At 41.6% G+C, this 14239-nt stretch overlaps 1 protein-coding gene across 8 annotated transcripts in view; it reads right to left on the bottom strand.

The window, feature by feature from the left end:
- Positions 1-14239, bottom strand: part of LOC310880372 (contactin-4) — a 300385-nt gene that overhangs the window by 75134 nt on the left and 211012 nt on the right. For all 8 annotated transcript variants that reach the window (XM_083796070.1, XM_083796077.1, XM_083796071.1 and 5 more), the window contains one exon: positions 2086-2289. In XM_083796070.1, the coding sequence (XP_083652196.1) occupies positions 2086-2289 (204 nt within the window). The remainder of the gene's footprint in view (positions 1-2085; positions 2290-14239) is intronic.

Here is a 14239-nt window from a genome sequence, read left to right as displayed (position 1 = left end):
ACAGGGACCCACAGTTAATCCTGCATGAGTGTAAAAATGCCTTGCAGTTTAAGAACAACTTTGAGTTTTGAGAAAAACAGAAATTTCAGAGATTTTTATAAAGTACTTTGACTTTTTCCAAATTCATAAAATGTATTTCAATACGAAGCCAACCAGGCTGTAACTCAGACGTTTTTAGTGACAAACCAATTTGTGACAGGTTCGCTGGGGATGGTCTGAGCGCCAAGGCCAGGACCCCAGGCCGCGGGGTCCCAGAGCTGCAGCAGCCCCTCCCTGGCTCCCTCTCCAGAGCAGGTCAGTGACTTAAATTAATATGGAGAGGTACATTAGGATTTTTCCCATTAAACTCAGTAATTGAAATTCAATGGAACTGAAACATTAATTGTTGATGAGCTAACCTCTGAGTCTACTGATTTAATGATATAGCGTTGTAAAGAAAATAACATATATATTGTTGGACAGAGCAAATATGAATGTCAAAGATAAACCCAACACATTTGCCAGTTGCAGCACAATGAGCCTTGCGTTTTGCTCATTTCTCTTGTTCACACTTCCAGGGCAACATATGTAATTTCTTTTTTCAAGCACAATAGAGTGTAATATTCAGATTTTACACGATTTTTTGGGTTACTCTATGTGGAATGAAAAACTGAGACTTGCAGAGTTTTAAAATGCAGGTTGCATGTAATACCAGTGCCCTCCTATTTTAAAACACACTTAGCACATGTTCAAATTTGAGTACAGCCATCTTTGCTCTACAGATATTACAGCACCTTTCCTGTTTAACTCAGGAATGTATTCCGGAGCTCCTCAGAGGTTCAATTAAAGTTTCATATCTATAATAAACAGCAGAGTGCACTTCAAAGGAATCGGAGAACATTCCCGAGAATTACCTCGGGAAGGCAATTGGTCTCTGTAAATAAAGCTGAGTGTGTGCAGAGGAGCGATGCACTGGGGTAGAGCCCTTGGCGATGCACTTGACAATCAGGGTGATTAGCAATCATCATAGCATTACCCACCGTTTCAGAAACAGAAGCAGACATTGAGCTCAATTTTGAAAGATGGAAGCGCCTTCTGTGAGGTAAGGCTTGCATAGAAGTCCCACTAATTTAATACCTACAAACATTTCTTGTTCAGTACTGAAAATGTTAACATGAGATGAATTTAAATATTCCTCTTTATCTTTCAGATGTTAGATGACTTATTTTGGACTCACGGGGCCAGATTTATTGTTACTTAAACCACTACCACTGTGTGTAGAGAAGCAGTGTAAGGGACAGCAGGTCTGGCGCATGGAAAAGCACTTGTCCTCACCCCTCCCAGCGTAATGGGGACACTTGCTCATTGCCCCAGCCCTTCCAAAACCCCACCTATGCGACGCGCGTTAATGCGAAGGGAACAGCCACAGGCTGGCAGCACTGAGCCCGTCTTACACGGGAGGAATTTCTGTACAATACTGCTAGGCAACAATGGATCTTCTAGAAGAAGTTTCTAATAATGCATTTCTATTTCTGGAACAAATGTCCTAAATGTTATCCTTTAAACAGACACTGCAAATTAACATGCAAATTTATTTTTCTTATCTACTCAAAAATGACTATGATACAAATCAATTGTCTGTATAAATTTAGAAATCCTCCTTTGGTTTCTTTTCACATTTTTTTTTTTTTTTGTACTATTCCACAGACTACTAAAATTAGCGTTAATTCTGCTGGGAAATAGAGCCTGAGCTAACAGTTACCGAAACAACAAAGTATTTTTGTTCACTTTTGGGCTGCATAAAATGAGAAAAGCTACAGTATATCCAAATTCTGAAATTTATTTTATTTCCCGTCTTTGGTCAAGTATCGCCAGGATTTTCTGCTATAACAAGAGTTCTTCCAGTGATGGAAATAGCAACCTTGGCCACAGCAGCATAAAACCCACCAGTGCCTATGATGTTGAACCATAGCTAAAGCAGAGGTTTTCAGCCTCGCTGAACCTTTGCAAAAGGAGAATCTCTCCCTTTACTCTACATAGTAATATTTTAAGCCATTTGTTATTTTTTTGGCAACAGCCAGTCAAAGAAACCCAAACAAGTCCTACCATCGTTCCTGAGGATGAGCGGGGTTGGGGGGCCCAGGACCCGGCTGTTGGTCACCGTGTTTGTCACCACGCACGTGTAGTTTCCCACATCTGAAGCTTCCACCTTCGCGATGTACAGATTGCCAGTCTCCTGCGAAACGAAGCGGCGGTTGTCCTGATGCACGAACGATGGGTACTCGTTGAAGATCCAGGCGTAGGTGAGCTCTGGAAGCACAAGGCACCACCAGCGTTAGTGACAGCCTGTAAACCTCCACATGGGACAGTCCCAAGTCTGAACTAAAGCCCTGGAAATGTTTTTCTGCCCGCCTTGGTTAGGCACAACAGATACATCACAGCCCATGAAATGACCAAACAGCACACATTTTGCAAGTTTGCATCTTTATGGCTCTAAATATAAATTTCCAAATGTGACTCCTCTGAGCCTGCACACAGACCTTAATGCTCTTAAAATGTTCCTTAAAGGTCTTCCAATCCAGAATACAATGCATTTTATACAGATCCCACATCTTCTGTCATGGACATTTCAATGTTTCTGACTCTTATTTTTTTCTCTTCTTCTTTCTTAGCTCATTTTTGCCTCCAAAGTTTGGAGGAGGGTCTGCTGAGCCACGTTATCATACGCTGTATGTTTTATTCCTTTGGAATTTCAGAATCGGCAAAAAATTCCAAACACTAAATTAAGCAGCTGTAATCTTCTATGTGTCTAATTAGATAATACTCAGTGTTTTGTAAGGCATCTTTGGAAGTTATTTACACAATAAAAAATAACAGAGAGACATGCTGCAAGTGGCTGCAGTTTATAAGTGAGGTTAATGCAATATAACCCTATTATATTTGCCTAAGACTAATGCCCAAACCCACTAAAATGCTTGAAGAACTCAAGTGAGTACAAGATTGTTGTAGTTTTCTAAGGGAACAGTAATTATACTAAAAAGCATATTCTTAGTTTAATACTCTAATGAGTCATAACTGTAATTGACCTCAACTACCATTAGGTACTTTGGAAAATAAATTCCGTCCTCATGTTCCACTGTTTACACATACAAGAGGTTGAAAGCAGATTGTTGGCTTTTATTTATTTATTTTTTAACAACAGGATTATAAAATGCCTACTTAGACTTTTAGGAAGATATGATAATTATGTTTATGTGGGAATATCTAATCATCATATTTACACATGTGCATCTAATTATAAGTAACCTCATGCTGATGTCAAGAGGATACTCAGAGCAAACAAGGTAGCACTTCTCAGCTGGCTTATTATTTTCTGCAAGTAGTTTAATTTTTTTTTAATTTTTTTTTTAAATTTACTCTTGGTGAACAATTATCTTGTTCCTCCAGAAGCATCCAGCAATAGGCAAATAAACATCAGTGCCCTAGAATGCACAGAGGCGTTTAAAGTTGAGCAAACCATCACACAGCAGGCTTCCACCACAGCCCCCCGAACTCTGCAATACAACAACATTTTGCATCGCCTGTGGAATGGTGAATTAACCACAAGTTCTTCATAAAAACACAGGACCGGGAGGGTTTTTCTGGATCAACAACCCCTGCCCTTCCCTATCCTTCCCCAGGAGGCTGCATAGTCCCACTCACAAAGATCCCAGAAGCAGCAAGGTTTTCAGCTCCTGCTTTCCTATTAAAAGTTGGTTTTGCTTTAACTGCTAAGAACCCTCTACTTTCCGGGTTAAATATTTTTATTACTAGGCTATATCCATGTGCTTCTGGGCTAATGATGCCTTTAGCTTAATGGTTCTTGCCTCTTTGCTGGTGAGAGCAATCAAAAGTCCTTCTGCCTTTGTTTCCAAGACAGTCATTCCAATCTTATGATGACTATAGTAGGTTTTCCTTAAAAAAAAAAAAAAAAAAAAAAGCAGCTCCGCTAAAGCAGAGTGCTAGGCTGGAAACCCTGGATAAGAAAATCACAGGAGAACAGAAAGCAAATGTGAAGTTGTGCAAGAGTAAGAAGGTCTGACCAAAACAGCACCCAAATGCAAAGAGATCGTGGATTCTTCCAACACCGGAGGCAGGAAAATGGATCTATTCCTTGAGAGCACACCCTCAAAATCTCTCCAAAAGACATCTTCAGATTAAATCAGTTTGGCTACATAAAAATAAGGAACCCCAAATCAAAAAGCTGGACATAACAAAGATCTGATGTGACAACTCTGCCTTCGTTTCATTAAAACAAATCATTGTCCACAAAAACACAACTGCCTGAACTGCACAGCCTTAGACTCTAGGAGCAGTCCGTTATTGCTATAAAATATCTAAAACTACTGGATAATTGTCTCTAAAATAACGTGGGACCGATGGAATAAAAAGCACAGGAAAAACGGCAGACTGGAGTCTCTGTGAGTGCATTTGCTTTTGCAGCAACATGTAAATAAATACTGTATCAAACTCACTTTGATTTCCTTAGAGATCCTAGTGCAATATTTATGGCTTTTCAAACTTGACGGATTTCTTTTGATAAGGTTTCACATACTAATTGCTCTGGAAGTGATAGGCAGTTCACATCCCATAGGCAATTTGTAACAACTGTGTAAACAGACACTTAAAATACAGCCTGAGATAGCTCCTGGTGACTGGGAGTGATGGAAACATCTACAGGAGTTACAGACACACAGACTTCAGCACAAAGGATGCGCAGTAACTAGCAATTCACACTTCTCTAATTACACATTAAACTCTATATCCTTTAGAATTTATTACTAACTTCTTTTTTGATTTGGGGACCTTTCCATGTAATTTTGGCTTATTTACAATGCTTGCATTTTTTCCTTTAAAGCACATCCAAGCTGATCTCTCAAACACAGGAGCTTATCTGAAGATTTCTGACCCATATTTGTGCTTTGGAAAAATCAGAATCCCTGCCAGCCGCAACGCTACGGCCAGCAGCTGAACCCCTGCCTCCCTCCCCACTTATACTGCACTCTTCCTCACTGCCTTGATGGTCCAGATTTCCATGACAGATCTGAGTGAGATGAAGACTGGGGAGGAAATGTAGATTTTGGCAGATCTTCACTTCTCTGATGACTCTTACCGGTGGAGGTAGCGGTGGGGAGCACACAGGGTGTGAGCAGAAGTTTGGTTGGAGTTTGGGCAATGGCAGAGATGGGCAGAAACACGCAGAGCTGTGGGTCACACCAAGATCATACGTGTGGCAGGAAGGGCCGCTACACACCAGCAGACACAAGTGTTTCAGCCAACAGCGGCTGTCAACTTCAGCAGTTAAAAAGACAATACATTATTTAAGGCACTTGGAATGCCCACTACGGATTTTGGACATGTAAGTGAGCTCACCTGCACACGCTCACTGCAGAGCCACGCAGGGAAAATGAGAAAAACACAGAGACAGTTCTATCACTTTGCCTTCCTGCATGGTTTTTGCCTATTTATATATTTCTTTCCCCTGTACCTCTCCAAAAATACAGTCCTCCTGGGTCTGCAGTTCCTGATCACATCCAGATCCCGTCATTTTTCTAAAGTATTCCGTGAGAAACTCTATTAAAGTGTTCGAGCTCTCATTTACCAGCCCCAGAATACTTCTGGCTCAAGACAAGAAACAAAGCTAAAGACACTAAATATTTAATTTTTCTCTAAATGATTGTAAGCGGTGAAGAAACATTACTGAAAGCTGCACAAAAATTCTGCTATGAGTAACTATTGTAATTAGGCCACAGGCTTTGCCAAAACAATGTTCTCTGGTCTTCTTTTTTTGTCACACGCATGCTTTGCATCTTTGCCTTGTCTTTGCCTTTTAGTACAAGAAACTTTTTTTTTTCTTCTTTTGTGGAAATCTTTACCATAAAGGCAGGGCTGCCACTTGAAAAGGTCTCTGCAGCTATTATGGGAAAATCTATTAAAACATCTTGATTATGGTTACCATAAAGATGAATGGAAGAATGAAATTCTGAAATTAATATTTGCAAAAAAAAGGGGCATCGTTTATCACTTTTAATAAGAACGGTGTGGTACAATACACTTTTAGTTTTTATAGGCTTTACTGAAAGTTACCGAGATTAATCCCATCATTAACGATTCCTACAATTTATATATTATCACCAACCATGCCACTCGCACGTCGGACAGGCCGGAACTGTTATTCAACATGAAACAAAAGCTCTGCAACAGTTCCCGTAAATCTGAATGTGTAAAAATAACGCTTCATTACACATTGCAAGAAACAAATATGAAATGAAGAAAATGAAGAAAATCCTCCCTGCATAACCGTCCCCAGCCCTTCTCACCCTGTTTCCAACACTCGTTGTGCTCCAGGCCGGGCAGTGCCAGGCGCTCACACCTGCCGTGTGTTTCATGCATTCAGATACCACAACCATTTTTTGCATTATGAAAGGCTAACCATATCCCACGTCCTCCCCATCTAGTTCATAAAAGCCATTCAAATCCCAAAACCATACAGAAATCAGGCCAAGACATTATTTTCAATTACCTATTTCCACCACTACCCATGAAAGCACACGGATGCTGCCCCTGGGAAGCACTGAACCCAGCACTCCTGGTGCAAACGCACCGCGTCCCTTCGAATCCCATCTGACTGGTAACATTCACCTTAAATGCATATAGGAAAGGTCAGATACACATATGGACCTCCCCCAGCTCACAAGCATTTAATTTCCTTGAATTTTGAAGTACATTCATTATTATGAATAACACCATGAACTGAAAAGAAGGCTTAATGCACGACACCATTTTTTATGAGAGTGCAGTGGGAAAGAGAAAACAAAGGACTGTCAGGGAGAGATGAATCCCTGGCATTACCTACCACGTACTTGGCCCTACCCAACTCCCCGAAGCTCCTTTTCACCCATATCCGTTTGTCTGCAAACGCAGTGCCACGTCTGGAGTTTCTGGTAGTTTTTTTCCTTCACAGTTTTATTGTAATAGTAGAGCCACATGAATTATGCATAGTACACATTTCTTTTGTGAGCCTATAGCCCATTTCATTGCCCTGCTAGCACTTTGGATCAATTTTTTATCTTCTCTCCTTAAATAATTGCCGCATAATTTAAAGGAATCAACCTGGATGCAAACATGACTTGATAAATCTCCCCTTGGCCCCGTGCACTCCATCAGGCAGGGCCGGTCAGCCAGGTAGGATCGTAGCTTCTGTGCCGCAATTGCAACTTTTAATGAAAAGAGTAATGAATAATGAACAAGATTAATCTAAAGTTAATAACACATTTTTGGCTGAACACTCGTCTGTGCTAAACCTGACAGTGCAGTTACTCAGCAGCCAACCATTTGCAAACAAAGGAAGGTACCATCCTTGGCAGCTGGGGCAGGAAACGAGTCTTAATGGTAGGGAATCAATTTGTGAATTTAACGTACAAGAGTACGAAAGGGCCAGTGGTCATTAGTGCGAGTGGTGATATAGTGACTGACAAAACCACGTTTTCTATAATGGACTATTTACCCATGATATTAAAGGAATAGCTCTAACTGTTCCAAGACCCCTCTTCATTCCCAGCAACTTTGCAGATCCAAGTGATAACCTTGTATGAACAATCTTAGGAAGCGCTTGTATGATAACCAGGAATATGTGACAATATTTAGGAGTTTTACCTGAAACTGTACAGTTCAGCAGTTACAAGAAATAACACTGCCACACGACACACCCTGAAACCAATACAACCAGTCAGACAAATCCAGAAATGGCCAGATTCATCAAGTTTTAAAGCAGTGAGATAAAGGGGTTAATATGATGGGAATCATTATAAAGACAAAAAACTAGGGAAGGCAATGGACAGACTTTGATAGCTCACCTCTCTGACCTGAGGCATGATCAATCACAACTGAGACATCTCTGAGGTTTTTCTAATTTTTTCTTAAAACCTTCCAATTGCACAACTTCCCCACGTGGTCTAGCAGGGCGTAACACTCCGGTGGAGAACAGGGAGATGCTGCAGGCTGTGTTCCTGCCATCTCCTAACCAGGCGCCAGCAGTGACTGAAAGTGGTCTCTACTTTGGGGGAATAACTCACTAAACACAACTGCCCATGTGCCTACTGGTGCTGGTGTATGGGAACAGAAAAGCTGGATATATACGTACACGTTCATGCATAAAAATGCATTCTGTGAATGCAATTTCCGGTGCTCCCTACCAGAGTTTGCCACCTTTTTAATCACAAACAACTCAAAATCACAGATCAGTGTCATGTGCATGAGTCAGAAGGATGAGGGCAGTGTACAGATCAGCCACGTTTTGTGTCAGACATCCTCACAGCCTTTTGCAATGTGCTCAGGGCTGTGGCTGCTTCCCGGCCCCTTGAGTCCATGTTTGCCCAGCATGTAGAGCTTCACCTGTGGGTAATTAAAAAGGTAAGAGGTCTTCATTACCTGAAGCCCAATCAATAATCACCTGTATCTGCTGCATCTCCACTTTTCAGTATCTCTAAAATAGTTAAATATTTGATGGCTGTACATAATGGACCTGGCTTATCTCTCTCTAACAGCTTCCAGCCCTAGTCGATGGCTGGCTGTGCTGGCTGCTGTGGCACCATAAACATTAATGACTACTGCACCATGCCATTTGGGATTCTGACAAAGTTTTAACTTGAAATTCCCTCAGGGAGCAAAATCAACAGCAGCCTTTATCTATGACTGAATAGAAAACATTACGAGGTGGAGAGTCCCGTGCTGCTGTATTTACTACAGCTAAATACACAAACCTATGTCAAAAACTTCTGACAGGCAGCTGACACCTGCCCACCCCCACAGCAATCTAGCATGCGTGCTGACAGATTTTGGAAGCAACTATATGTTTTTCTGTCTGACAAACTTGATAAATTGTCTTACAGAAATTTACAGCTTAGCCTGGTCTTGCCTGAAAAAAACATCCCACAAACAAACCCAACCGGTATTTGTCAAAAGGGCTTACGATACCTTTGGGGAGCCTTGTTCTGTATTTATTGAGACTGGAGAACTTTTGCCCGGGATTAGGTCTCATGCCACTCAATTTCATGCACCTCTGGTTAAAACGTGTGTTTTGGCAGGTAGGTTCAGGCCAGCAGTGACCCAGGACCACGGACCAGGTCTCTGAGGGATGGAGGAGCCCTCCCCAGCCCAAGGGAGGTGCAACCTCCAACTACAGCGGCCAGCAGCTCCGTGCCTGGCCCTCAGAGGTGCTGGGCCCCTGAGGGAGACGCTGGTCCCTGAGGAAGGGAATTATGAAGTGGAAGCTTATGTCTGCTAAGGAACCTCGTGGGAAATCACCAGATCCTGGCTGGAACACCGCCACCACCAGCATAAAGGCGCACCCATGGGCAGTCGTGGCAGCTGAGTTATGGTGAAATAAAGATTAAAAGGAAATCTTATTGAGCATGCAATGTAGTGTGCCGTGTAACTACAGCAAGCCAACCTTAAAAAAGAGCAACAACACAGAAAGCTCTCATGAGATGGTAAATAGCTATATATTTGCTGTAACCTTTACCTCTACTAATCACACAACACCGTACTTCTGGAAGCCAGGAGTCACATGCTCGGTCTCCTGCAATACTGGTTTAACTCCAGATGATTTCACAGCTTTTCCCGCTGCGCAATGCATAGAGCTTTATGACACTCACTCTGTTTTTAAGCTGATTTCAATGAGGCTATTCAGGTAAAGAAAGAATAATAGCTTGATATGTTCCAGGGAGTGGTATCAACATCCTTGCAAAGGAACGCAAAGGAACCAATAAAGCACCTCCGTGGTAGATACTGTCAGCAGCAAATGGAAAGGAGAGAGAGGAGAGAGAGGCCAGAACAAAAGATAACGGGGGCCAGACTGAAGCTGCTAATTACTTATAGGCAAACATCAAATGAGAATGAAGCTGGACATGTGCATAAATGACACATTGATTTTTAATTCCGCACAAGACTTTTGCTCTGCAAGATTCAATCACTGTTTATATTTTCCAAGCTTATCCTACATAAAGTGCTACAGATACCACCTTAAGGAATGACTCACAGTTTTAATCCATCAGTTTGTTTTCCGTTTAAAGTCAAAGAGAGTCAGCCTAAAACCATTTTTTTTTTGTGCACTTGCTTCAGTAAAGCTAAAGGTCCCTGGGCTTGTTTTAAAACATATTTCAATGTGACCTAGCTAATCCTTTAATACCAGCTTTCACTACCTTTGATCAGCCTCTTACTGTAGCTGTAAGAGATTAGATCAAACCTTTCCAAAAAGAAAGTTGGTTGTGGAGATTTTTCCTGTTGCAGTGAATTAATATTACCATCAACTCCCGGGCTGAAATATCTGGCCAAGCAGAGGGTGGGCAGCATGTCCTTTAGGGGACATCTCTGCATACACCATACATAACACCATGCCACTCACCTGTAAGACATGAAAAAAACCATTCTGTTCACGTATTTGATAGACAGAGTTTTGATATATACCAGCTGACAGCCACACCATGGTTGCACACTTAGACATATGTCTCAGGTAAGAGAAAATACCTCGTTTATTTTTCAAAAACAAAATAGCACCTTAACAGGGAGGAGTGCAGGACTATTGGCTTACCTGGAGCAGTAGGTGCATTCAGAGATCTGGAAACTCGACTTTGATTGCAGAATTAGATAAACATCAGTGCTGTGTTTGTGTCAACAGCCTGCTTTCCTTTCTGGCCATCTCAAGGGAGCTGAAAGCAGAGGCCTCCCCAGCCACTTCTGAGAGCTTCGTGAAGCAGGGTGCGGAGGGTAGGGATGGTGGCAGTGTGGTCAGAAGAGCCTGGGAGCTAGCCTCAGATCTCTGATTTATTTTATATAGAGATCACAGGATGTCAGGACTTTCAATAAATGCCTATTGACTGAATCCTGTCAGACGACAGATTTCACTCATCTTCAGGCAGCCCCTGCCTACCGTACCCCTTTCAATACCGCTTCAATCTTCATTTAGCAGCAACCGCGGTTTAACAGGGGAATAAACCACATGACTAGCTCGCAGATTATCTCTTTTAAAGATGTCATGGGCTGTCACTGATAAATAAAAAATCCATTAATATCATGTTCCTTATTATTTCACTATTTCCAAGGTCTGTACTGGAGACATGAGCCTCTTCTCTTCTGTGGGAAGGCAGCATGAGTTAGGAGTACCAGACATCCCACCTCGCTGCCTACCCTGTGGCAGCCCAAGGGGGACACAAACATCTATGAACAGACACCGCACAGTAAGAAGGGAAAATTGTAAGGACATTTACTGTCTCCTTTAAAATTGCATCACAAATGCATAGGGCCAGAGGAGGTCTGCTAGCACCAAGGGTGAATAAACGATGTATGCCAGATGAAAATTTGGGTCTGAATGCTTGTGCCAAATCCTGTCCTCAACTGTGACCTTATTTTGCAGCTCCTGTTCACAAAACCAACCCCTGCTGAAATGAGGCAGAGACAGGCACAAGCAAGAGGCACAAAGTCAGGTCCCTACAGTAGCATAAATCTAAAATGAGCTTGGCATTTATGTTATTGGAAATATTTGCGATTTCACAAATTTCTCAATTAAAACAGCACTGTATATTCTCTGTGTTTTTAGAAATATCAATCTGTTATACGGGCAGAAAATAAAAGTGGTAAGTGAGTTACAAAAGCACATTTCCCTCTCCCAAATTAGGAAATAATTTATCTCTCTCCCTTATCACTAAATATGTTGATAAACCTGGTACACACACTGAATCAGCAGTTTTAGAGAAAGGATTATGTCAGATTAATTTTAATCTAATCCATTTCTATCTCCTGAGAAGCTTTTTACTTCTTGCTTTTAATAATTTAAACACCGACTGTGGCATAATATAAAAAATAAATGACGGGAGATGCACTCTAAATGGAAGCTACAACTCTCAATCACTTCTTATTTAAATGAGAATTTCATATGCCTGGTTCTAAGTTTAATGAAACCTCTCCTTGCTGCACTGTTATAATCTTCAACACGCAGAGCCGGGCACAAAAGCATGCTCCCACTCTCCGGCTTGCCATAATGCTGCTGCAGAAGAAGATGCTCCCAGTTAATGTTGTTCTGCCAGGCTGTTGGGAGCCAGCCACAGCTTTCAGGAGAGCTTCTCCTCTTTGTGTGAGCGGGGAATCTCGCCTAAGAGGTGCACACTGCAAGGTGCTAGGAATTGGCAGCTTTGGGGACGTTATTTTCTCGTTCTTGGCCCGAGATAACTCACTTGGAGGTTTTAGAGCACAACAACATATTCACTGGAAATCACTTGTGCATGATGACACTTTTTAGACATGGGAATTTAACTACTGATGGGGTCATGTGAATGGTGAAGGAGTAAGAGGAGAAATCGATAACAGATTCAGATATTTTTGATGCTACACTGTTTGCTCTCAAAGCACATTTGATTATACCATATGTATGTGAAAGGTGGCTGCCAACACCAGCCCCACTACCATTGCTGGATGGTTTCAAACACACTGAAAGCATCACTTGATCAGTGCTAATCCAAAACACTTCTATTCTTTTTTCTTTTTCTTCCCCAGACACAACGGAGTGACTTACCTGCTTGTATTTTGGCTCCAATCTTTGCAGCAACCCATGAAGGCTACTCAATGACCTTGCAGCATTTTGACAAATAGTTAAACCAACGAATCAACACTTGCTAACAGCTTAGCAGATTTTTTGCTTCGTTTCCTAGAGAAATGGAACTTTTACAACCACGTTGGCTATCTGTCTGTGAGATACTCCTCTTTAAATTAACTTCACACTAATTGGAACCAAATTCAACCGAGCAGCAAAGGCTTAAGAAGCCATTAAGATAGGAATGAAAGAGGAGAAACTATTAATGCCTCAGTAAGGGAAAGGTGGGGTAGTTCAGCACTTCTGCAGCCTGCTTGGCAAGAGGCAACTGGACAGTCCTGGGTATATGGGTTGTGCAAGAACCACATTTTGAGAAAGCTCTGGGCATCCTGCACTTAAAGAAACTGCAGCGAAATAAAGGCTGACTATTTAGGTTACTGTGGTAAAGCAGGGTGGGGATGTAAAACACCCGATGTCAGATGCCATGTAAGAATATATCAGGATAGGAATTGTAATCTAACAAATACAGAAAAGTAACGGCACTTGTCTGATTCAACTTTCCATCCTTCTAAAGAATTCACAGTAATGGGAATGCACCATAAGAGAAAGATCCGGCACTGAGAAGCTGATTTAACACTTATGGGAACATGTGCTTAAAGGGCCTTGTCCCAAACCACTCTGAATCAGTCACACAGCGTAAGAGCAACTTGCATTTATGCATTGGCATAGATGTTGCACAGTAGGCAGAGCAGGATAATGCTGCTTGGATGGAATGAAATCATCCACTGGTTTTAGATAGGCATTAGATGGAAACGTCCTTGGCCTCTTTAGCTGTATTTCTTTTTTTTTTTTTTTCCCATTGCCTTTTCCAAGGCTGACTGTATAAATGCTTTCCAAAGTTTTAACATAAGGTTTGCTTAATGTTGTCTCTAAGGGCAGCAATGGAGAATATTACAAATTTTTCTTCCCATTTTATAAATACATTTCTAACCTGCTTGGGGCTGAAAGCCCCCATACGTTGCTCCTGAGATGGTATGGAAATGGCTGACAATTGCCTTTTGCCACCTGCACTGCTCTGATCAGTTTTAGAAAGGCTTTTTTTTTTTGTTCCCCTTGCACTCTGCAGCTGGGGCTGTACAAGTGAGAAGCCCAGATCTGATTTGTGCAATAGATTATTTACGAGACAAATTCCTCAAACCATTCATCACAAAACACAACACAGGCTACCAGCCATCCTCACAGCCAAAACACTTTCACTGTTTCCAGCCCATGAAGTGCCCATCATCACTTTTAACAATATATAAATAAAAGGAGAGAAAAACTGGCCAGATGAGAAACCAGGCATTAATCATTTTTCTGCAGAGCACAGAAGTGGTCATAGCACCGCTGTAATCAGTAAAGTGCTTTCTGAAAAACATGTCTGGTGTCTACACTTCACTACCTACCATACAGCATGAAAGGCTGAGATTGAGATGAAATCAGAATTGCCATCTCTTCTGTCAAATGCTAAAATTTAGTTAGTTCTACTTGATTAAGCTGTGCAACAGAACTAAAAGTTCTCCCAGATACAGGGGAAAAAAAGGCAGGAGAGAATGGGAAAAACCTGAACACATCCATTATGTGAAAAGATGTGAA

This window comes from Anser anser (assembly GCF_964211835.1).
Source record: "Anser anser genome assembly, chromosome: 12".
NCBI lineage: Eukaryota > Metazoa > Chordata > Aves > Anseriformes > Anatidae > Anser > Anser anser.
This window is presented reverse-complemented; position numbering and strand designations above follow the sequence as displayed.